This window comes from Convolutriloba macropyga, chromosome 1 (assembly GCF_964194025.1).
Source record: "Convolutriloba macropyga chromosome 1, txConMacr16.3, whole genome shotgun sequence".
Taxonomy (NCBI): domain Eukaryota; kingdom Metazoa; phylum Xenacoelomorpha; order Acoela; family Convolutidae; genus Convolutriloba; species Convolutriloba macropyga.
In genome coordinates this window covers 23,011,914-23,036,143 of record NC_134468.1, presented here as the reverse complement: position 1 = coordinate 23,036,143, position 24,230 = coordinate 23,011,914, and the positions used below count along the sequence as shown (strand labels likewise).

The 24,230-nt window shown below is 33.7% G+C and overlaps 1 protein-coding gene across 4 annotated transcripts in view; it reads right to left on the bottom strand.

Annotated features, from left to right (window-relative positions):
• LOC142336675 (broad substrate specificity ATP-binding cassette transporter ABCG2-like) overlaps positions 1-22,678 on the bottom strand; it is a 68,257-nt gene extending 45,579 nt beyond the window's left edge. The window contains exons 1-2 of one of the 4 annotated variants that reach the window (XM_075385587.1): positions 22,386-22,678; positions 19,725-19,794 (exon numbers count right to left, since the gene is read on the bottom strand). In XM_075385587.1, coding sequence (XP_075241702.1) covers positions 19,725-19,758 — 34 coding nt within the window. In that variant the 5' untranslated portion in view covers positions 19,759-19,794; positions 22,386-22,678. Of the gene's footprint in view, positions 1-6,969; positions 7,268-11,333; positions 11,901-19,724; positions 20,157-22,385 lie in introns of those variants that run through there. The other 3 variants (XM_075385594.1, XM_075385608.1, XM_075385600.1) reach the window with 3 other exon arrangements.
• Between the last annotated feature and the right edge of the window lie 1,552 nt (positions 22,679-24,230).

Below are 24,230 nucleotides of genomic sequence, written 5' to 3'. Positions count from 1 at the left end.
ATGGGGTATATTTTTAGGCTACAAAGGATTAAAAGGTCATTACGTCACTGCCATAGAGCCAGCTTCTTTGCTTGGATAAAAGGACTTGAAGAACTTAAAAAGAATTAGGTGACATGGAAAATGTGTTCACACTTGGTAATCTCTCAAATTTGAGATTACGAATCAGTGTGATCATGTTTAACTACAATTCCAGAGCTTGATGTAAAAATAGTGGTATGTGGTATTTAAAAAAAAAGATGTAAAGAAGGGGTTAGTGGGCTTGGTAAGCGTTAATTTTCAGCAAAAAGACCCATTATTACAGGTTCTTTGCAGGCATAATGTGAGTAGACTTGCAAGTTGGGCGCCTTCGGAGCTCTACCGTTTTCCAAAATTGCACTACAGCTACCTTCGCCAAAGAATATAAAAAAGTTGAGTGGAATTCAGTAATCAAATAGATCGGACGAATTACAATTGCTGCCAAATATCAATCGAAACAATTTGGTTGACTTTTACAAAAAGTTAGAAACTGCTCTTCATTTATTTAGCCAGCTGATACCACTAAACTATATTAAGTCAGTACTACGAACACAATGTCGGGTATATCGCTGCTTAAAACAAAAGAGCTTCGTAAAAAAGTGAAATACAGGCTTCGTCAAAACGTTTTTTGTAAAAACATAAGAAACCTAAAATAAAATTGCGGAGTTAAATATGTACAAAAATTTTACTGCATCACTTCAAATTTGCTCAAGTAAAATATCTTCCACTGAAGAAAATATCGTTCGTTTCATTTCTCTGTTGCGAAAATCACAACTCGTTTTATCGAATTAACCGATAACGGAGTGTCTGGCATATTCCTTTTCAATTGGCTGCCAGTATTTTGTTCACCAAAAAATTTTCAGCGATATAACAAACATCGGACCTTTTCCGTTGGTGCCCCCCCCCAAGTACGTTATGCCCCCAAAAACAGAGTACCTGCCCATACGTAGTCAACAATTATGTAAAAATATGACACGTGAGTCTGGGGGTGCAAATAATATGCATCCACTAAGCCGTGGGGGAACAAACGGAAAAGATCCAAAAAATGTTAACACTGTACCAAAATAGCTCATTCAATTTTAATCAGAAGAGAAATTGTAAAAATAGCCATGCAACGTAGAAAAAATTTGATCTAACTTCAAAAGTTGCAAAGAAGAATGTGATCAATCAGGCACAAAATGAAGTTGCGATAGCCATACTTGCACAAGAAAGGAAGTTATTGGGACCCAGACCTTCGAATTCAAGCATCTCAGCGCTGACTCATACTATTTCAAGTCTGTGATTTTACTCTGAGCAGTACTGTGTCCATGTCATTTTTTAAACTGATCAAATTAAAAATTCAGAACAAAAAAGATACTCTGAATTTAGTCTGAACTTAATCTGAATACGGTTTGAACCTCATCTGCACAGGTCATTTTTACATTCTGCTCAGTCTGAACTTATGCTGAAAAAGGACATTCTGAGAAATAGTCCATGTACGGGTACCTACGTCTGAGAAATTGTCCATGCACGGATGCCTAGGGCTGAGAAATAGCCCTTGAACGGGTACCTACGGCTGAGAACTAGACCTTGTACGGGTACCTAAGGCTGAAGTGCGGTCCGTGTACGAGTATCTGTGGCTGAAGGAAGGCCCAAAGAAACGGATGTAGCTAATAATCTGTTGCGCTGATAAATCAGCGTGAACTTGTTGAACTCACTCTAAGTGAGCTTAAAACAAGCTTTTGAGCTATCCTGAATTTTAGAGCGTTAATTGAGGAGAAAATTTCAAAATGTTTAAAACAAAATTGAGAGCTTTGACCACCAAATGTAAACAACTGACTCAGACCCTGTTGATTCCACAAATAATAAAACTGAACCATTACTTGCATATTTTATGAAAAAGAACAATGATTAAACTCCTCAAATTGATCCAGACCGTGTCTGACCGCAAAACATCACCTTTCAACTGTATCTCAGAGAAGTTAGTTCTTGCACAGAGTAAAAATTTCAGCCCGCGAACCGTCAAAATGTCCTGTAGAATTTTTCATCGCACAAACTTCACGATGAAACTGCACTTCATCATAGTTTGTTTAAATAATTATGTAATGAAGAAAATGAAAAATGTTTGGCGAAAATTTAGAGTCAATTGAATCTCGTCAACGTACCTCGATAAATAGCGCTAGTAGACATAATCAACACTGACAATAATTTATTTGTTAGGCAGGAAAGTACTATAATTTTGAATAACAATTAATATGATTAACTCAAGTAGATAAATAATGAAGAGATTACTGACTCAATATTAGATCATCATCATTATTAAAACGCAAAGAAAGTTATAGTCAACTAAACTCTTTTCTATAATGGTCACCATGCACATCTGTTTCTTGCAGACTACTTCCAATCAAGTTGCTGAAGCACGGAAGGATGAAACCATATTTGACAACGCACTTAAAATTCTGCTTCCAAATGTCGCAAATAGTATTTCAACGAAAATAATTTCATTTTTTTTAAATCCGAAACTTATCTGTATGAGCACTAATAGTTTTAAATTTTAATGCGTTTTGTCCTTAGATTTTGTTTTCATTACAACTGGGACTGACATTCTATCGCAATAATAACGATAGCGCTTCTCTGCAAGTTCGCGGTGTGACATGGAGTATAAAACTGTCAATAACCGGAAATAGTTAGTTGTAGCTATCCACTCGATGCTCCCGTCACCCGGCTGCCCTATAGGATTTATGCCCATACCCTACTCGAGAAGATCAAGCGGTTTTTTGTCATGTTTGTTTCTAAATGTAGGGAATCGTCGTTATGTTCATTCTGGAACGTAATATAGCTTCGGTATGTTTGACTTCGCAAAGTTCGCTATGTTCGGTTTTGATTTTTGAAATGTTGGATAGGCTCAATTCGAAGCTTGAGAAAATGTCAAAATATCTTCGCACAAAATTTTCAATTTTTCAGTTATAATGTAGACAAATGTCATGATAGCGTTCCGCTAGTAAGAATTTCAAACGTCTTTCTTGGAGACCAATACTGAAAGAAAGTTCACATTTACTGAAAATTTTTTGTTAGCTTATTGACAATACTATTAGAACAATTATAAATGGCTTGTTTGTTTAAATTGTTATGATAGTGTTATGATAGCGTTCTGTTTCTAAGTATTTCAAACGATTTTCTTCGAGAAAATTTTTGAAACAAAGTTCACATTTATTGAAAAATGTTTGTTAGCCTGTTGACAAAACTTGTAGAATAAATATAAATGGCTTGCTTGTTTTGGCCCATTGGCTACGTTTGAAATCAAAGATAACAATGATTTTTAATGCATGATAACCAAACTTACAACAAATTTCCAACATTTAAAAAACGAACATACCAACAATACCAAAAAACAAAAGCGTAAGAGCTTTCATCGGTTTTGTGTAACTAAAACTGAACACACTGTCTATCTTTTTATATAAAAAAGTGACAATTTGGAGACCAGGATAATCACTAAGGGAACGTAGCTCGGTAACAAAACAAGGCGTTGTTAGCAGTATGATGTCGACTTAAACTGCAAACATGGTCAGTTTTTTTTTTTGAAAAATTTTGGAGAGTTAAGCGCTTGTTGTCACCCCTTGTGTTCAATTTTTGCAGGAGATAAATTAATATTATCAGGCGTATAGCTTCTTCTTCTCGATTTTCTCTTCGACCAGACAATGTTGTTTTCACTTACCGCGTGTAATAGAGTAGTGAAACTGAAAAAGTTTTCAGTATAAACTGACAGCATCATCTTCCTTCCTACTGCGAACAAATTGAATCTGGCAAGCGGTTTTATCTTCTATCTTTTGGTTATATGACTTCAATGACACAAGATTACAATAATTTTTGAAAAGTTTTTTTGGATATTTCCGTATTGTTGGTTACTTTTGATATCTCATCACATTATCCTAATATTGATAGTTCCTATTGGCTGAAAGAAGACGTTCAGTTGATCACAGATAAAGTTTTTAGAGAATGGTTTAAATGGTCTCAACACTTTATTGTCGCACTTTTCTACTGAATTTTTGATTTTTGCCAGTTTTTGTTGTTGTTTTCATAGTCATAAGACATGTTGTGATTTCTTATTGATTACTTATTCATGACAAAAATCCCTGTACTCCATTCCGGGCTTATTTGAGCGTATTTATTGACTTCCATTGAAAACTATTGCTTCGACACTTCCTTTTGGTTAGCGGTTTTATGTTCTAACTATTGGTTATATGACTTCAATGACACAAGATTTCAAATTTTTTGGATATTTTCGTAATACTGCTGGTTGCTTTTGAACTCTTATCACAATATAAAAATATTATACAATTATCGAGATATTATTTTAATCCCATTGGCTCAGAGAAGACATTAAGTGGATCACTGATAAAGTTTTCAGAGAAAAGCTAATGTTATAAATGGCTTCAACATTTTCCTCTCGCAATTTTCTACTGAATTTTGGTTTCCGCCTGTTTTTGTTGTTCTTTTTATAGTCATAAGACATATCGTGATGTCTTATTGATTATCTATGCATGACAGACACCCTCTTCCTCCCTTCGGCTAATTTTTGAGCGTAGTTATTGAGTTCCGTTGAATGCTTTTGAGTTTAATGGCTGTTAAGACTTTAAAAAAATTTTTCAAAAATTTATTTTGAACATTAAACAATGCTAAAATTTTTTTCGTGAATTGTTAGTCAGTCTCAGTACTGACAGGTTTCCTTTATTTCATACTGCAGCCAAAAATAATCTGGTTTGCGGTTTCATCTTCTACCTATTAGTTTTAAATCTTCAAGGCCACGATTTTTTACAATTTGTTTTTAATTTTTGGGTACTTTTGCTTATTTTTGGATCCTTTTGAAATCTTATCGAATTATCACATTACTGACATTTCCCATTGGTTTAGGGAAGACGTTTAACGGATCATAGATAAAGTTTTCAGAGAAGAGCTCATGATTTAAATTTCTTCAACTTTTCTACTGAATTTGTTTTCTTTCCGGTCTTTGTTGTTGTTTTCATCGTTAAAAACTTGTAGTAAGGCCTTATTGACGAAATATGAATGGTAAACAAACCTGTTTTCCCATCGAGGCTTAATTTAACGTATTTACCGGCTTATGTTGAAATCTAATGATTTTAATATCGTTGATACTACGAGTTTTCTCAAAAATATCGTTGTTCTAATGTACTTTTTCACATTTGATTTTTTGAAGTTATATTGATTAAAAAAGAGGAATCCAAGTGCTGTTAAAAATTCATCGAACATAGAAAAATTTTTAGTGAAAAGTTCTTTTTTTAATGCCTTCGCCACTTTTCTCGCTCAATTTTTTTTCTTGAATTTGCTATTTTTGCCTGTTCTTGTTCTTTAAGTTAACATAAATTGCTGACAGGTCTTTTAAGCTTGTAATTGAGGATTGAATGAATGATGTTACTCCTAGCAGTGAGTTTATGGCGAATAGACTCAAAGTTTGTGATTTACAATTTCAAATACTTTCAAACTTTTAAGTTTTTTGTTGTTCTTTTCTTCAAATTGTAACTTATTTTCATCAAACATAGGTACCATCCAATTTCTTGTAATTCACAAAATAATATATATACTGATGTAATTTGTCGCCGATGCTTTGTTTATTGGACACTATGCGTCTTTGTAAACTTTTTTGAGTGGTTAGAATTTGTGTTTCTTTTTTTCTTCTTCCAGAACAATCGCTCAATAACAGATCTGAATGGTTTTCAAATGTTGTCCAAGTAAATTTATTTAATATCTCAGTTTAAATCCTTGAGTTGAATTAGTAGAAATAAGAATTGAATTTAAAATATTTAATATTCAGATAACAGCTAATGATTTTTATGGTAGCAATAGTTTGTGTTTTTGCAGGTCGTTTGTTTTTTTTCAAAGTTTTTCTTCAGTTCGTTTCTATGGCTTAGTCTAACCGAAGACAGGTCCTTTTGGTTTTGTAATGACCTTTTTGTAAATTATCAAGGACTATTTAGACAACAGCTAATGATTTTTAAGATTTTTGAAATTTCTTGGTTTGAAAAATGTTGATTAATTTTTGAAAATCGCCTGATTGTTCGTTCTCTTTGTCGACTTGCTGCATAGCCTCATTAGGAAAATATTTCATCTACTGTATTTTTAGGAGAAATTATTTTTGAATAGTTAAGGTTTTATCTGACTCCATTTTGACGTTGTTACTATGTTCTTTTAATTTTACATATTCAATTTTTGCCGTGAAATTTTTAATTTTGCTAATTTTATTCTTTGATTTTTTGTCTTGTAGTCTCTTTAATGTCAGATCTCGTTGGCGCTGTAATGAGGCATGGCATTATGTAATTCAGTTAGTAGATAGGTTGTGTAACGATTGTTTTAAACTGAAACATCTATTTTTGTTATGTTTTCATTTGGTTGACAATTAAGTCAAAAATGTAGATGAGCTCGGGTCGGAACATCATGTGCAAACGCACATTAACGAGCCTCCTTGCCTGTTTTCTTTCATTTAGTGAAAAGAGAAGGTTTTGTGAGCTATTTGGCATTAAAAGACAATTCGAGATAGGTTGAAATATATTTGAAATCTGTTTTCCATTTTTCTGCGAACGGGCCACTACAATCATTATGGAAACAAACAGCCCATCTGGTGAGTACAGAGCTACTCGTCAACAGTCCCATAAAATAGGATTGAAAAATAGTATTTATTCAACTGCACACCTTATTAATCAGTTGAGTAAATGTTGGAACATTGTACAAACGCACATTAACAATTCTCTTTGTGAATTATAGTTGCAGCCATATTTCAACCGGGTGGGAAAAGGAAACTAATCTAAAATAGCTCGCTCTATAAGAAACAGACTACTTTAGATCACCCTGAAAAAATATAGACTTGAGAATGGTATTCAACGTCTCGGCTTATCTAGAGCTAAACTTAAATGAATACGATTCAATGCTCGGCGACACGTGAACAAAATTGAATTCACTCACCTTTTCTTGAGAAAGCGGAAATGAAACTGAAGGATAAATGATCAATTTTCAAATGATGTAATTCAAGCTAACGGTCACAAAATTATATGTATTTGTTCAGTAGACTACGAATGCAGCGACAAACGTTTCAGGCGTGAAAAAACCAGAGGTTAAGCTAGAGCAAAAGTACATTTATTTGTGTTTCTAATATTATACGCATACGCATACAATTAAGCAACAACAAATTTATATGCCACAATTTGAAGCAATTTTTTTTAGCTTACTACAATTTTCATACAGCAATATTGTTATGCATTACTGTCGTTTCACTTGCATTGAAAAACTAAAATGTAGTGATTTGAAAAAGAATACAAAATAAACAGGTATTTTTTTCAAAAGCTTGTCCATTTAAGTGCGTGTTCAGTTGTTTTTAGCATAAAATCTATGTACAGCTCTAAGTGGCACAATTTTAAAAGCACCGTTCGCTTTACAGTAGATTTAAAAAAGAAATAAATAAATTAAATTATAACCAAATGCTTAAGGATACTAAAATTGAAACAAAAAATTATATATAAACAAGGATGCTCGTTAATGTGCGTTCGCACATGATGTTACGACCCGAGCTCATATACACTTTTGACTTAATTGTCAACCAAATGAAGACATAACAAAAATAGATGTTTGAGTTTAAAAAACGTTTAAAAGCCTAACTACTTATTAAATTACATAATGCCATGCCTCATTACAGCGCTGACGAGATTTTTCATTGAAAAAACTAAGAAAAAAAAACAAACAAAAGAAGCAAATCCAAAATTTCACGGCAAAAACTAAGTATCTAAATTTAAACGCACCAGTAACAACGGAAAAATGCAATCGTATAAAACCTTAATTGCACAATTTATTTTGTCCATACTACACAGCAGATGGAAATTTTCCTTAAAGAGACGAGGCAACAAAGTCGACAAAAGGAAATAATAAAGCGAAATTGGAAAATCAATCAACTTTTTTTAAACCAAAAAAATTCCAAAGTCTTCAAAATCATTAGCTTTTAACAAAAAAACTCTTAATAAGTTTACTAAACATTCATAATGAAACCAATAGAACCTGTCGTTGGTTAGATTAAGTCATAGGAACGGACTACAGAAGCAGAAAAACTCAAAAAATTAAACAATTTGCGAAAATGCAAATTATTAAAGCCATTAAAATCATTAGCTATTATCTGAATACTATGTATTCTTCCTTTCTTTTTCATTTATACTGATGAAACTAATGTTATACTGAAAGATTAAATAAGTGCATTTGAGCCACAGTTGAAAATCATTGGGATCTGTTATTACGCGAATGTGCTAAAAGAAGAGAAAAAGAAACACAAGTTCACCACTAAAACTTTTATTTAAACGCATATTATCCTCAAACAAAACATCAGTAACGACAGGATATCACTGGATTTTTAAATTTTTCGAATACAAGAATTTGAATGAAAGCTCTCAATGATGAGAATAAGCTACAAGTTGACGAAAAATACAACAAAAACTGAAAAGTTGAAAAAAATCATTGAAAATGTACAATATCATAAACTTTGATACTATTCGCTATAAAATGACTGCCCCGGGTAACCATCCTTGAAGACTCAATTACAAGTTTTTGAGATCGGTCAGGATTTTACGCCTACCTAAAGATTAAAAAAATAGGCAAAAACCGCTAATTCAAAAAAAAATTGAGCGAGAAGGGTGTCGAAGCCATTAACATTTACTTTTCGGTAATGACTTTTCCATCATCCATTATTTTTTTAGCAGCATGAGATTTCTTTTTTCAATATGAATTCAAAATATCAATAAATCAGAACAAATACATTAAAATCACGAAATTTCTAAGAAAACCGTTAGTATCAACGCCATTAGACTCAATTGCTTTCAGCGAAAGACAATAAGAGCACTCGATGGGAGTATAAGAGTCATGACTCGATAGGATAACACAAATGTTTGTCATTGACAAGTCATCGAAACGATAACCCGTTACAAAAAGTCATTGACTAAGAAAACAACAACAAATACAGGCAAAAACCAAAAATTCAGTAGAAAAGTGCGAGAAGAAAGTGTCGAAGCCATTCAAACCATAAACTTTTCTTTGAAAAACTTTATCTATGATGCATTGAACATCTTTTTTAAGCCAGTTGAAACCAATACTAATACGATAATGTGATGAGATTTCAGAAGAACCAAAAACAAATCCAAAAAATTTCCAAAATTCCAAAAAACTTATGAAAATTCGCGCATCGATTTTATCAAACCAATAGTTAGAAGAGGCAGCCCAAATTAAATGATTTTTGTTGAAGTAGGCAATAAAGAGTTCCGGTAATCGCTGAGGCGTTCGTACAATTCACGAAGATAAGTTTACGATTGGTTAATGTTCGAAAAAAATTTTCGAAAAAACATTTTTGAGGTCTTAACAGCCATTAAATGCAATAGCTTTCAACAGAAATCATCAAATACGCTCAGTTATAATTTGATAGAAGAACAAAGATGTTTGTCATGCTTCAGTAATCAATAAGATTTCACAAGAAGTCTTATGACTATGGAACAAAAACAAATTCAGAAACCAATAATTCATTAAAAAAGTGCGAGAAAAGATTGTCGCAGCCGTTTAAACCACATCTTTTTAACTGAACATTTTGTTCATGCTCCATTTAACGTCTTCTCAAATCCAATTATAGCTATCAATATTAGGATATTGTGATAAGATTTCAACAGGAACCAAAAATACAAAAATATCCAAAAACTTGAAATTTGGTTCGAAATCTTGTGGCATCGAAGCCATAAAACCAAGAGTTAGAAACGAACGGTTACCAAAACGATTTAGAGTACTGTAAAAAAAGGAAGGGGTTCTGGTCATTACTGAGAATTTCTTATTAGTCATGAAAATAAGTTTAAAATTAGTTAATGTTCAAAAAATTCTTTTGAAATATTATTTTTAAAGTCTTAACAGACAGTAAGTTTAATAGATTTCAACAGAAGTAAAAAAAACGCTCAGTCATGAGGTGATAGAAGAACAAAGATGTTTGTCATGCATGGGTAATCAATACGATATCACAATAGGTCTCATGACTATGAAAACAACAACAAATACAGGCAAAAACAAAAAAATCAGTACAAAAGTGCGAGAAGAAAGTGTCAAAGCCATTTCAACTATAAGCTTTTCTCTGAAAACTTTATCTATGGTCTATTGAACGTCTTCCTTAAACCAATGGGAGCTATTCAAATTAGAATAATGTGATAAGATTTCAAAAGGATTCAAAAATAGTAAAATATCCAAAAATTTTAAAATTGTTTTTGAAACCTTGTGGCATCGAAGTCATAAACCAATAGTAAGAAAAAACCGTTGAGCAGATTAGGTTTGTGTGCGCTAGAAAGGAGGGGGATCCAGTCATTACTGAGAATGACTTACATTTTACAAAAATAAGTTTTTGATCGGTTAATATTTAAAAAAAAATTCGAAAAATTATATATAAAGTCTTAACAGTCATTAGCTGTCCAATCAAAGCACTGAATAGCTTCACTAATGCTCATTATGAAACCCATCGCACTTTTTGTGATTGATTCTATGCCATAAATTCAGGGCTCCAAAAATTCAGTAAAATCTCAAAAAGAATATCAAAATTTCAAAATTACAAAATGTGCGATTCCTTGAAAAAGTGTTTTTTGTTCTCTAGGCGTGATTTTACTGTAAATCAAGTTTACCATTAACCAAACATCGATATCAAAGGTGACCAGTCTCTAGGTGACCTATAAAATATAAAGTTTTCTAAAAAAACTGCTCTCAAATAGAATTCGATTTTTTCTTCTATAGTAAGCTTCCCTATGAGACTAGAACTAGTCTTTTTATCACCTTTTGTGTGTTAGGAATTCGAAATTCATTCCTTTTGTGGCGTGAAATGTAATTTTGAAAGAAAAATTTGTAAAGAAAAGATCATAATTTGAAAAATTACACTAAAAGGGAACGAAATAATACCAAATATGACGTGTTCACACAAAACTTCAATCCTCGATAACTCCTCGAAAAATACGAAATTCAAAAAACTTCTTTTAATTTCAAATTCTAGGCTGTACGAGCTTTTTAATGATACCAAATCACATTTCTCTGCAATGAATATATCGATTGGCCAAAATTGACTGAACAAAAAAAAACCATTTGAGTATATAGTTCCTTCCCCCACGAGTGGGGTCGGAACAATAAAAGCAAGCATTTATTTTATTATTATCTTAAACATAAAATTGTGATGTACGCTCCATCTTCGAATTTATTTATTTTGACAGCAAGTAGGCCAAATCATTTTTTGGATAAAGTGTTATAATTGAAAATGGAAAATGGATTGAAAACGGTACTACCTTGCCAGAAAAAGAGATGAACACAAAATTATCTGTATGGCGATAAATAATTTCAGCGATTATCGAAACAGTTTATGTAGTTTATGTAGTTTCTAACAGGGACTGTTGCTTCTAACAGGGACTGTTCAATGTTGTTTCATATAATTTCGCTACACAGGAAAGCGCGCAAATTATCAGGTGTTTCGATTAAATGGCAAATGTGTGTTAATTTCTGATCTTCTCAAGTCAAATTTAGAGCGATTTAAAGCCCAAATCAAACCATAAAATCTCGTGAACAAACTTATAGCCACACAACTAATTGAGGTCACAAAAGTCGATTGAATCGTTTGTCTTACTTTACTTTCATATAGTACATAAAAGGGGTGAATAACACGCGGTTAGGATTTGGTTCAGGTGTAACAAAAGTTTGAATGGATTTGAAAGACACTCTAAAGTTCGATTTTGAGATCAAGTTGAGGTGTTTTTATTGCGTTCTTCAGCCTAACTGCATTATGATTCGGATAGGAATACTCTTGTACTTGTGTCTAAAATTATTTCATTCTGTATAACTCCCCAAAGCCTTCTTTTGAGGTAAACAAGAGTAGAGTGTGCACCCCACAAACCATAATTTCAGTCACTATATTATATTTGGTTTTCGAAATGAACGTTTGTAAACTATAGGAACCGCAAATTCCAGACAAAGAATTGAGATTGGCAATTCCTAACTTATTCAATGTGTTTTAATATAAGAAATCATTTTAAAAAACATTCCAACATCGAGTAATCAACAGACGATAATTAACTGCTGAAGGCAATCAGCGCAGATCATGACATCAAAAAAGTGAATTTATAAACAGTAGAAGTGATAGGCGACTCTTTTGTCGATCGCAAGCTTGCAATAAGTATTGTCAGAAAGCATACCAAGCTATAAACTGAAAACAAGATGTCAATTTTTGACAAATTTTGTTTTCTAGGTAATTTGGCTCAATTTTATGAGAGAAATTTTATGCCGCCACTTGAAGTTTTTTCTTCTTTTTTAACTAAACATAGACGGTACACTGTTGAAGAATGACTGCCATTGACCTCATTGCCCTTTAGTGGGATTGGAGCAATAAGAGAAGAAAGAAAGCGTATAGCGGAACGTGTCCTCCAAAAAAGGAGACAAAGATGATTAAAATTGATGTCAAACTCCTCACAATCAAAGACAATTCAAACTAATTGAACAATTATTTTAATCAACAATCCGTATCGAAAAAAGACTTTTTGGCCCGTAAAAACTTGCTGATAATTCGACAAACTGCTTTCGGATGACATCTTGGGGCTCACATATTTTGCCATTTGAAGATATTGAGTTTATTAAAGACTTGAAGCTTTTTAAAGACCACTACAAGTGTATAAAATGGAAATGAAAGTGAACTTAATTTAGGCGCGTTCTTCATTTATTTTTAGCGTTAAACATGGATCAATTGGATTCAAAACGTGATCTAAAGCAATTGCGACCAAGAGCAAAATGTAGGATCTCGGGAGAGCAAAATCAAATAAAGTGTAGAATTTTGCTGACAGTAGAAAAAAATTTATACAGCAAAATTTCAAATGAAATGTTTTGCATAGTTTTACATGAATCATAGGACTTCCAACGAGCCTCAGACAATGACCATTACATTTTTATTTCAAAAAAGATACGATTTTGAGAACCTAGCCATGTGCGTTGAGAATAGAGAGGGGACAACTATTAGAGTCCTGAAAAAAATCAAACGGTTAAATTAGGTGCCCTCTTTTGTCCTTCAAATATGTCCCTCGTACTATTTTAAGATCAAAATTCAAGGCAGAAATTGTGGTATGCGTGAGTTATTTTACTCAAAAGTAGTTAGCGCCCGTGAAGTGATAAATAAGGCTCAAACTGTTATCAAACGACCCTGCTTGTGTCATACAGTTAACGAGCTCTAAAAGTCCCCAGTTAAGGGTACGAATTCAAACAACTGGATCATGCTTACATAATGAAAAGGAAAATACCCGCATTGACCAGAAAACATATTTCGAGGTCACTGGAAAGGCACTGAAAACCTTACAAACTAAAAAGTAGCCGGAAGAACTTGATGAGCCGTCTCTGCCAAAAAACTACCCATTCAAAAAAATTAGCACCTACTATAACCACTCATCAGAATTTTTAATAAATATATTGGGTGAAGAAAAACAGGCACTGAAAAACAAAACAAATCAAAGTAAAAAAGTAGAAAAAAATTAAAGCATTTTTCATTTTGCAGGAGTGATTTTTTACAATACAACTAACTGTCTCCAATTTCACGTGAACGAACTGGACAGAAACACATGACAAGAGCCAAAATTTAAAAACTGAATAAATTCGTACAAACGATGGAGAAATACTTTTTTGCATTGACATTTGACGACTCGATTACTGAAGTCGTTTGTATAAAATTTTATTTTTAAAAATTCACTGAATACAGGATGAACGTCCATTCTAAGTGTCATAGTAATATGTATTCCCAATTTTGACCATTAAATGAATTCTAAGTTCTAATTTTCAAAACCATTATCCGTAAGAGTCTTTGGGGAGCTCGTATTTTTTTTATCGTTTTGACTCGTTAAGCATTACAAGGACAAGCAAAATTCTCCCAGAGTTACTTAAAGCTACTATGTTTCTTTCCCAAAATTTGATATAATAAATCATAAGCAACATTTTATGTTAAAATTAGTGCGCAAAATTAACGTTTGAGAAAAGAATTGTCAACACTATTTATGACTTTTTACAAAACTTTTCTTGCCAAACCACTTTGCAAAATGTTTATGCTGACTCCCTTCAAATGCTGAAACGTTTACTGAAAAACACATTTCCTGATCTGAGGGCCTGAATTAAATCTAAAATGAAACAGAAAAAAACAATACAATGAACAATTTTGCCCCTTGTTGTAGCCTATGTTGAGCTTAAGTGTAAAACGGTTGGCTTACTAGATATTTGGATAGATGTTAAATTATTGCTACCTTGAATGACTACAAGAAGGTTGGTAATGGATGAGAAAAGTTTATTACTACATAGAGTGATCCCAACGCATGATTTGTGTCTGAAAGGGTGACAAATTAGTAGTCAGTATAAAATTTCGTAAAAAAAAAGTTATTTTTAAAATTTACTGAATACAGGATCAGCGTCCATTCTAAGTTAAATAGCAATCTGTATTCCCAATTTTGACCATAAGGTAAATTCTGATTTCTGATTTTAAAAACAAAATTTATTAAAAAATATTGAATAGGTAATATGTTTTGTTCAACTTCATAAGAAATGTCATCTATGAAGCGAGGCTGAGTTAATTCTATGGCTGGTAATTCCAAGTTGTTGCTCCATGCGGTACGTATTACCAAAACAATTATCTTGGTTCCGACGACAATGCTTTCGATTTGCAAAACTGAAAGCATAAGGAAAAGTCGTACAAAAAGAGGACTCTGAAAATTCAAGATCAGTCTTCGTGGACTTTTGGACTATCAACTACGGGTTGGACTTTGACCTCTCTTCAGCAACCCTCTCCAGAAGATACCCAATACAAACTCCCGAGCTTCACTTCTCCAAGGAAAATTATTGCAATATGTAAGATTGGCTATTGCGTGAACACATTCTCGAAATCAAGAACTTTTGTTAAGTCTCTTCTTGGGTTCTTTCAGGTTTCTGTGCTTTTTCTGCAATAGTTCAACCTCAGGTTTGCTGTTAATACTGTACCCAGAGGAAAAAAGAGAATGACAGCTTGGTAGATTGTATTGGGTATCTTCTGGAGAGGGTTGCTGAAGAGAGGTCAAAGTCCAATCCGTAGTTGATACTCCAAATTTCCACGAAGACTGATCTTGAATTTTCAGAGTCCTCCTTTTGTACTACTTTTCCTTATGACTTCAGTTTTGCGAATTGAAAGCATTGTCGTCGGAACCAAGTTAAATCTTTTGGTAATACGTACCGCATGGAGCAAGAACTTGGAATAACCAGCCCTAGAACTAACTCAGCCTCGCTTCATAGATGACATTTCTTAATAAGTTGAACAAAACACATTTCCTATTCAATATTTGTAATTAAATTTTGTTTGATTTATCAGCTTTGACTATATTGTGAATCTTTTATCAACTACTAATGGAGACAATGAATAGCACAAAAACGGCAGTTAGTAAAACAAAACAGAAATTAAAAGTTAATTTAAGATTGCGTAAAATGAACAAAAATTTTTCTTAAATGTTGGTCAATTAATCTTGTTGTGACTTTTTCTCTAAGACAAGCGAAGAGCGTTTGACATGGGCATATTTCTTGCTATCAGCAGTTGAGGCTATGCGAAAATTATTTTTGTCCTAAGTTGCGTCTATTTTCTGTCCTTCAAAATATCCTGACAAATTAGATGTAGTATTAGATGATAAAATAAAATTCACAGAGTAGTGTTTCAATAGTGGTATCAAAGCACTGCTTTTTTATCGAAAGATGGTAGAGGTAGACCTAAGGTTCTCGTGGCAGATCCCCTCAATAATTGGAGTTCTATCTTCTAAAGGTCAGCAGACCAAATATCTAAGGCTCCAACGAATGGAGGTACATTGTATCCTTTTGAACAGAAAGATTTCAGATCTTATTCAATTGATATAATTCGATTTCCGAAGTGCCTGATATTAATTCTTACAAATTATAATGTCTAACTGTGCAATATATTCTGTTAAATTTCATAGTTTTCGAAATTTCAAATGCGTGCTGCTGACAAGGAGAATAAAAAATGGATTGCTGACAGTGGAAAAGGTGGGGTTGCTATGCAACAAAGGGCAACAAATATTTGATATGCAACAAGAGCATAGATTTAGATTTTCACTCAGCATCACCTTTTGCTTACAAATGCATCGTTTTAAAATATTTATTCGATCGAAATTTCTGCGAACACAAAAACATGTACTAGTAAAATGTAATAAAGGTCGAATTTTTAGCATCCGAGGATGCCTTAGTTGTTGGCAATGCCGTGGCAGAATTGGGTCTTGTTTTGTTCATATTGTCTGACTCATTATCTTCTCCATCCTTATTAAGTTTTCCATCTATAGCACCAGGTGCGCTACTACTTCGGGTTGGCAGTTTTCCCGGTTTATAGGTGGTATCTTTTTCGTATTCAGCTCGCCAGTTAGTGTAGGGTGAAATGTCGAAATAGCGCGAATGATGCCGAGTGGATTGCAAACGGTGCAAGTCCATACGTATAAAAGACGAGCAATTACCCGAATTTACAGAGGGCAATTTTGAATCATTGCCAACATCCGCCCTTTTGACCATTTTGAAATATTTCACACCTCTCAGCAAAGTTGTCAATTCTTTCCTGTACACAGCTACACTTGTTATAAGTATCAAAATTGAAGCGAGGTGGATTAGATCTGTAACTGAGTTAGTAAATTCTGCTAGAGCTTGTTCACAACAGATAGCGATAGTCGATACAATAAAAACGCCAATAGTCACCCAAATTGACGGTTTCTTTGAATATTCGATATTGTAAATTAAACAAAACATGGCCACAACTTGTCTAGAATACAATTCCCATATCGTGATGAAAACTTTTAGTGGTACTTCACATAAACTATCTCCCCGGTTGAACTTAAATTGGAACCGTTTCTTTTCCCCGTGGAGAAAATTTTTCTGTTCACTAGATTGTTTTGCCCGAATATTATTTTGTATAGCTTAAGAGGCGGGTCTACCCGACTCGACAAAAACTGTCAAAACGGTGAAACAAATTTTCGCGTTAAGTTATTCAGCGTTTATGATTGTTATTTTTTTAAAAGGGAATAACCGTTCTTAAGCGTTTTTGACCTTTTGATAGAAAATAAAGACCATTAAAAGAGGTTCAAAAATATCAGTTATATATGTTCATATTCTTCCAGAGTGAAAAAAACAGCTCCCTTAATTTGGAAGTTAAACGCGTTGTAGTTAACATCATGGCTGCTTTTATTCCTCATAACTTGATCACCATATATGGAATCAATCTTAATGCGAAACTCAGTGTCCGATATTACATGGTCCAGATTCTCGCTTCTATAGTACACACTCTTCTTGAAACCACTCTGAGGGTCAGCAATGTAGAAATTGAAGTCAAAAACATCCCAGCCGTAATTGACCAATGAAAATAGTATAATAGCCCCCAGTGATGAAAAGTTAACATGCAATAAGAGCATAGAAGCCACACAACCAGATAATACGAACCAGTAAACCATAATACTGTCCGATTTTCGAAATACCGCGTAAATCACGCCCAGCCCAAGTCCCACGATAATTCCGGGTATAATTGATTTAAAAATGCGGCCACAAAGAGCAGTGTGAGGATACAGTTTTTTGGTCCGATTTGCAATTCTCAAGTTAAAACTGGCAAACGCTAAAGTTATACACAATATATAAAGTGCAGTCATGACGTATACGAACGCATCAATCTCGAATAGCGCCAGCATCAAATTGGATATCTTTACTATGAGAAGGAAAATTAACCCGGAAAAGTAGCCAAATCGAAAAACAGGAACCGGGAGCTGATTTTCCATCATTATCAATCGGTGCAGGAACCTATCAATTTTTTGGAAAGGGGCCAAGTAAGTAATTGCATCTTGATCGAATTTTCTGACGAAGTAAGAGAAGCTCAGAATGGCAACATAGCCCACGGCTAACACACTTGAGACTAAGTAATCTGGCAAGTAATACCTAAAACATTGTTTTCCATCTTCACATACAATTAAAATTCATTGAAAGAGAAAATGCAAATAGTTTCAAAGTGATGTTATTTTCGAAAAAAATTCGAACAGTTTTTCACGCCCCCCCCCCCCAGTCATCAAATGATATTAAAGTCCACACTGGCGTCACAAACCTCTAACCATTTTTTGAACGAAGTCGATTTAACAGCAGTCGACTCTATTATACTGAACGGCAAAATTAAGTTAGCACACCATATCTTCACGAAGTAAAAGTTCAATTTTGAGGAAATATTACTCCAACTTCAAATCACATTTCGAAGACAATTATTACACTATTAATCCCCTGCACTAGTCCTATCACCAACCTATGAATTTCAGATAAAATACGACATTCACTTAGCAGAAATTCCAATGTAAAGTTGATGAACTTTGACCCAGCTTCTCAATTAAAAGAAAGTTGTCTGAAAACGTGATATGTAATCATGTTTGTTCAACTATGATTAAGTTTGCATTTGCGTTAAACATTAGAGGCAGAAAAGATGTGATTAAAATGTGATAACTTGACAATTTTCTTTCAACTGATAAACTGGGACGAATTTCATCAACTTTTCATTGGGATTTCTAGTAAGTGAATGTCATGTTTTATTTAAATTTCATAGGTAGGCGAGAGTAGTGTAGGGGATCACAGATGCAAAAACTGTCTCCGAAATCTCAGTTCAAACTGGAGTAATAATGCCTCAAAAATTGAATTTTTAATTTGTGAAAATAAGGGAAGCTAATTTACTTTTGCTGCTCAGTATAGTTACATTTAACTTAAATTTTACCGCATGACTTATGAGTTTTGATGTAAATAATGAACACAATCTCTGTTATAGAGTTCAAAAACTTAGTTAAAAGGAATCTGCAAATTCTAAGAGAAAAATTGATCAACAACAGGAGTTTTGCATCTAGTTTAAATCCATTTCAGAGATCTCCTCCGTTTGTGCCCCCCAGTACGTTATGCTCCACCCAGTTAGAGAGCACGTGCCATTACACACTGATTCATTATGTAAAAATATGGCACGTGCGTCTGGGGTGTGCAAACAATATGCACCCAGAAAACGGGGTGGCATAAACGGAAAAGATCCCATTTCAGATTTCACTGTATCATATTTCACTGTATGCCAATTTGTATCATATTTTGAGAAAACTATTGCTGTTTGTTTCCGACAAATATTTTGTTTATTTATCCCTCTTCAAGGACCGTAGATATAGATCTGGTTTCACATCTGGTTTTTCTGAGTATTTGTTTCTTTGACCTCATTACCAGGCCTTCACTTTTGATTTCTCAATATTGCAATGAGCGAAAAAATAATTAATACATTGCATAACTTTATAAATGTTTATTGCGTATTTTTGACCAACATAACAATTCACATGTTTCGGACTCGGTTTTTTGGATCAAGGCTTTCAATAAGGGATCTCAGTGGTTAAAAAATGCTTCACCGTTGAGTTCTTTGCTGGTTCAGAATGTTTGTTGACGTTCATGCTCGATAAATGATAATTTTAGGAGGTTATGATTTTGGTATAGCATTGTATAGTATCCTACAGAAAAAAAACACCTGCTATAATTCTAAGGCCGTTAACTCAATCATTTGGCAAGGCTTAGTTGGGTTCATTCATTGAAGTTAATTTGTCCCCTAAATTTCCAAGAAAATATAAGTACTTGAATATATGGAAAGAAACATTTACCTACTGATAATCTCTGTATCCAGAACAGAGACATCAATTGTTACGTTGTCCCCAGGTGACGAAAAGACTACGAAGAGAGCTGTTTCCTTGTCTTCTGACTATGCTTTTTGTGTTCATAAACGGGCGTTAAGAAAGTGAAGCATATCTTTTTATTGACCAGCCAGGTCAGAAATGGATCTATAATAGTTGTTCTGACCCCACTTTAGTGGGAGGGAGGAACTATATACTCAAAGGGGTTTTCTTTGTTCAGTCAATTTTTCGATTGAAATATTAATCGTAGAAAATTGTGTCTGGTATCATTAAAAAGCCTGCCCAGCGTATAATTAAAAAGATTTTTCCGAATTTCAATTTTTTCGGGGGAGACATCCAGATTTAAATTTTGTGAATATTAGACCAATTTCCGTTGCTTTTGTTCACACGTTCCATACTGTTAGCCCAATTTTTTGTCAATTTTGCTAGAATTTGTTAAAAATCTCAACAATTGGTTTTACCTCTAACGATTGAGGAGGTTTGCTCAATGGTTTGATCTGAGTTCTTTTGCTATATTTTTCGAACATCAGACCTTCTCATCAAAAATGTTGCCAAATCTGCTTTTATAGCCCACGTTGGTTAAGTTTGCCAGAAGCAGAAACCTAAAAACTACTAACCAACTCTTTTTCAACTTCAAAAGAGGGCTAATTTTGTTTCAGCTTCCTAAAGTGGCCTCCTTGCTTTAAAGTTGTTCCCGCTTTTTGCTAAATTAAGGCGATAGGTATGCAAAATGCAGCATTTATTTTTGATATATTGAAATAATTGATTTGCCTAGGTTTTATTACGCAAATATTTTGAACTATTAGGTCCTTAGTGAAACGCTCAGCTATATCAGTCTCAGTTTTGTTCTCTTTGTGGAACCTTATTATAAAAGATGGTTTGCATTGTGATCGGGGCAAAATCTTTCTTTTTCTCAATTTATTTTCAATTTAATTTCATTTTTGATTGGTACTACCAACCTTTTGTTGAAGCAAACAAAATTTTTTGTTGATTATATTATTTAACTGATGCTTATAGGGCTTGGAAAGTTTGTTTCTATAAGAATTATTGTGATATTTCTTTATTCGTAAACAATTCATGTTATTTGAAGTCTTTTCCTCGTAAAGCTTTTATAAATCAGACCGATTAAAGATCAAACGAGAACTAAGTAAAAAACTTTTAAAAAAACTTTATTTGACAATCGTTTTTAATTGTTTGCACTGTCTTATAGTTTCAATGGCTTCAATGATGTGTTTTCAGAAAGTAGTATTTTTAAATTTTGAGTTCTGACCGCTTTCACAGTTTTTTTTTAAGTCGTATGAATTGGTCAAAATAAAACAAATTGCTTAAACAAAACAATTAGTCAAAACAAACCAAACTGATTTGTTTTATTATAAAATATTTCTTTCGAAAAATGAATCGATTTTTCAGCTTTGTCACATTCATCTTTTTTCCTTCAAAGGTAGCTTAGTCTGTGTAAAGAAAAGTTATAACTTCTTTTTATTGAGCAAAGTCCAATTTTATAATTGTTTTGTTTCAATAAATGGGTTGCGGGCTTCGATACTACGCATTTTCTTTTAAAAAATGCTATTTGGATATATGATATTTGAGTTTTTGGGGTTGTTCTTTTTTACCTAGTCACAACAACAAACTAAGGGGGAGGTGGTTTTTTCGTTAAAAAATTGAGTAATTGACCTGATAGTATATTGAGCGAATAGATTACCGTTTTAAGGGTTGCAACACCGCTTTCTTGCTAAATTATTTGATTTTTTAGGAGGTCTGAATTGTGTTTTTAGAGGTATCAACTGACAGTTTTCAATTTCATCCTCACTTGTATTTGAAGAAGTACAAATGAAACCTCCTAATTGTTTCATTTGATACTTTACGGTTTTAATCGCTTAGAAAATACTGGTTTCCAGAAATAAAAACTTATTTGTGAAATTCGCCCTTTCTGCAGTTTTTTTTCTAATTGTTACGAAGTCTTATCAAGGAGAGTCTTCATATCTGTTTAGTCATATAAAATTCAATTTGTTGGGTATTTTAGAGTTCAATTACTTAGGTGTTATCTAGTGCCATTTTTTGTTATTATGTTTTTTTAAACAAAGACATCTAGTTTTGAGCGTAAAAATATATTTTTTTAGTTTTACGTTTGTCTTGTCTCGTAGTCGCATCATTCGTAGGTTTCATCAATTTTCTAATGCGACGTTACTTTCGTTTAGTGGACTCTTTGAGAGTTTTCTATCTCTTCCTCATTTGGTAGACTATTCGGACAAAGATGCAGATGAGCGGGGTCGGAACATTATCCGCAAAAGCAAATTACCGAGCCTCCTTGTTGCAATTTTTAGAGTTGATATTGAGGGACATTAGAACCATTTTCAATTGTTATTTAGTACTTCTCGATCAGAATTCACGTCTTGCGTTTTAAAATCAGCCCAATTCTTACGACTACTTTTTTCAACTCCAGAAAATTGTCAGGTTTCGAACATTATTTTGAGATTGCGTCCAATTTGCCTTGGAAAGCGAAGATACGTTCTTAAGAAATGATTCCTGAAAACATTATCTTTAGAGCTCTTAAAGTTATCTTTTAGTTGTTTGAAAATTTCGAATCATTACTTGTAAAAGTGAGCCAGCTGAAAAGGAAACAGCTCCCTAAAGCACTGTAGTTTCTCAAAATTTCCCAATCGGTGTTGTATAGAAACAAGGGTTTGTTTACCACGCTTGAAACATTGTCATTTGATAAGAACTTTGAAAGGTCGCTCGGAAACGTTTCATAAGTTGTCCTGTAGCCAATCATGACGCCTTCGAAATACTTGTCATTGTAGAATGGAGAACGCAAGCAGTCAACATTGCCGGATATAAAACTATCTCTTTCTAGCTCGCTCGTGCACACTGAATCCTTCCAATACTTCGTCATGTTTTTTCCTTCTATCGGCGGAACTGCTTATTTTTCCTGAGAAAAATTTCTGTTGAAAACTTCTTCTATGCGAACAAACTAATCAATTATTTTAATCCATTCAGTCTCGGCCCCCAATGTTTTATATGACCCACAGTTACAAACTATTTGTTCTCATATAGAACGTTACTATGAAAAAAACACATGTGCTGGGGGGGGGGGTTGATTACTATGTGATTGAAGCACTAAGTTCATAGCTTTCACAATTTCTTCAATCGATGTTTCACTCATTTATCCAATGATTTCATGATTCCGGTGCGCTACATTCCAGCACCTATAGCCTAAAAATACGCACTAGCCATTAAATATAAGTGGTGTCGAAACTATACCGGTGGGAGGGAGAGAAAACAGTTTCCTTTCAGTAAGTCTGTCGTGAACAACGCTAAGTCAGGCGGGCGAAGGTTCGATTTGAATCGGGTCGGCATAAAACAGTAGTCGCAGTATTCTATGCAAGTGTCCACGTGGGGTTTGAAATCCAACTTCACTTGGCACACTGCAATGAACTGGATTAGACTTTGAAGACTGTCCGCAATTGAGATAGTTTGGAGAATTAGGAGTTCCAAAATAGTCCGGCAAGACATCTTGATAATGATGTATACTGAACGGCGACTGTAAGTTAGTACCTGTTTTAACGAGTTTCATCGTCAGTCTTATTAAGAGTTGTCCAGTTTTAATAGCCAGTTTTTTATGATAAGGTTCTACTAACGTCAACTTAGAGAATCCGATGAAAGATAATAGGGAGGGGATGGGGTACAATTTTACGATTTAGATAAGATTAAATTAGAATTGGATTTCCAAACTCAGCATAAAAAGCGACCTATTAAATTTTAGGTTCTCATTTATTTTTGCCGCTCAGTTTATCTTCAGTTGGTTGAATAGTTGAATTGCGTTGTTGCCCTTGATCTCGGTTTAAAACTTCTTTCAATATTGGATACAGTTTCAAGGTTATTCTGTAGTTTAGAAGCTAAATCGATTCATTTTGATCACGTACTATTTTGGCGCTCAATCAGCTAAGATAAAAGAAGACATTTAGTTCAAAATAAAATCAGCAAATTGAGCCTTTTCGGTTGCGACTGCTCAAATTTCTAATCACAGTTCATCGCATTACTTCATCAAACGCTTGAGTATTACAAGGCCGACTTTTTCAAATGTGAAAATTAATCAAGTTACACAGAGCTTAAGTTTAAGAGTACCAGGAGTCTCGCGCGTCTGTGCTTTCTTACGCGTCGACTTTGCACGTGAAAATATAATCAGACAAGGGGGGATTAGCACCCACTGTGTTCCGCACAGAAAGTGTTCAAACTTATTAAATAGCCACCATTTTCAAGGGGATATGGAGAAAAGACAGTAGTAATTTTAACCACAAGTGTGGAACAAAAATATATAATCTCGTCTAAAATTTTTTAGCTGAAGGCTTATATCGAGAAATAGTTTTATTTATGTCAATCGGAAGGTTGAAAGTAATTGTCTAAATGAGCCTATGTGACAATAAAACGATACAAAATTCACTCGGTTCCCGTAGGACTCCACATAAAGCCAAGGAG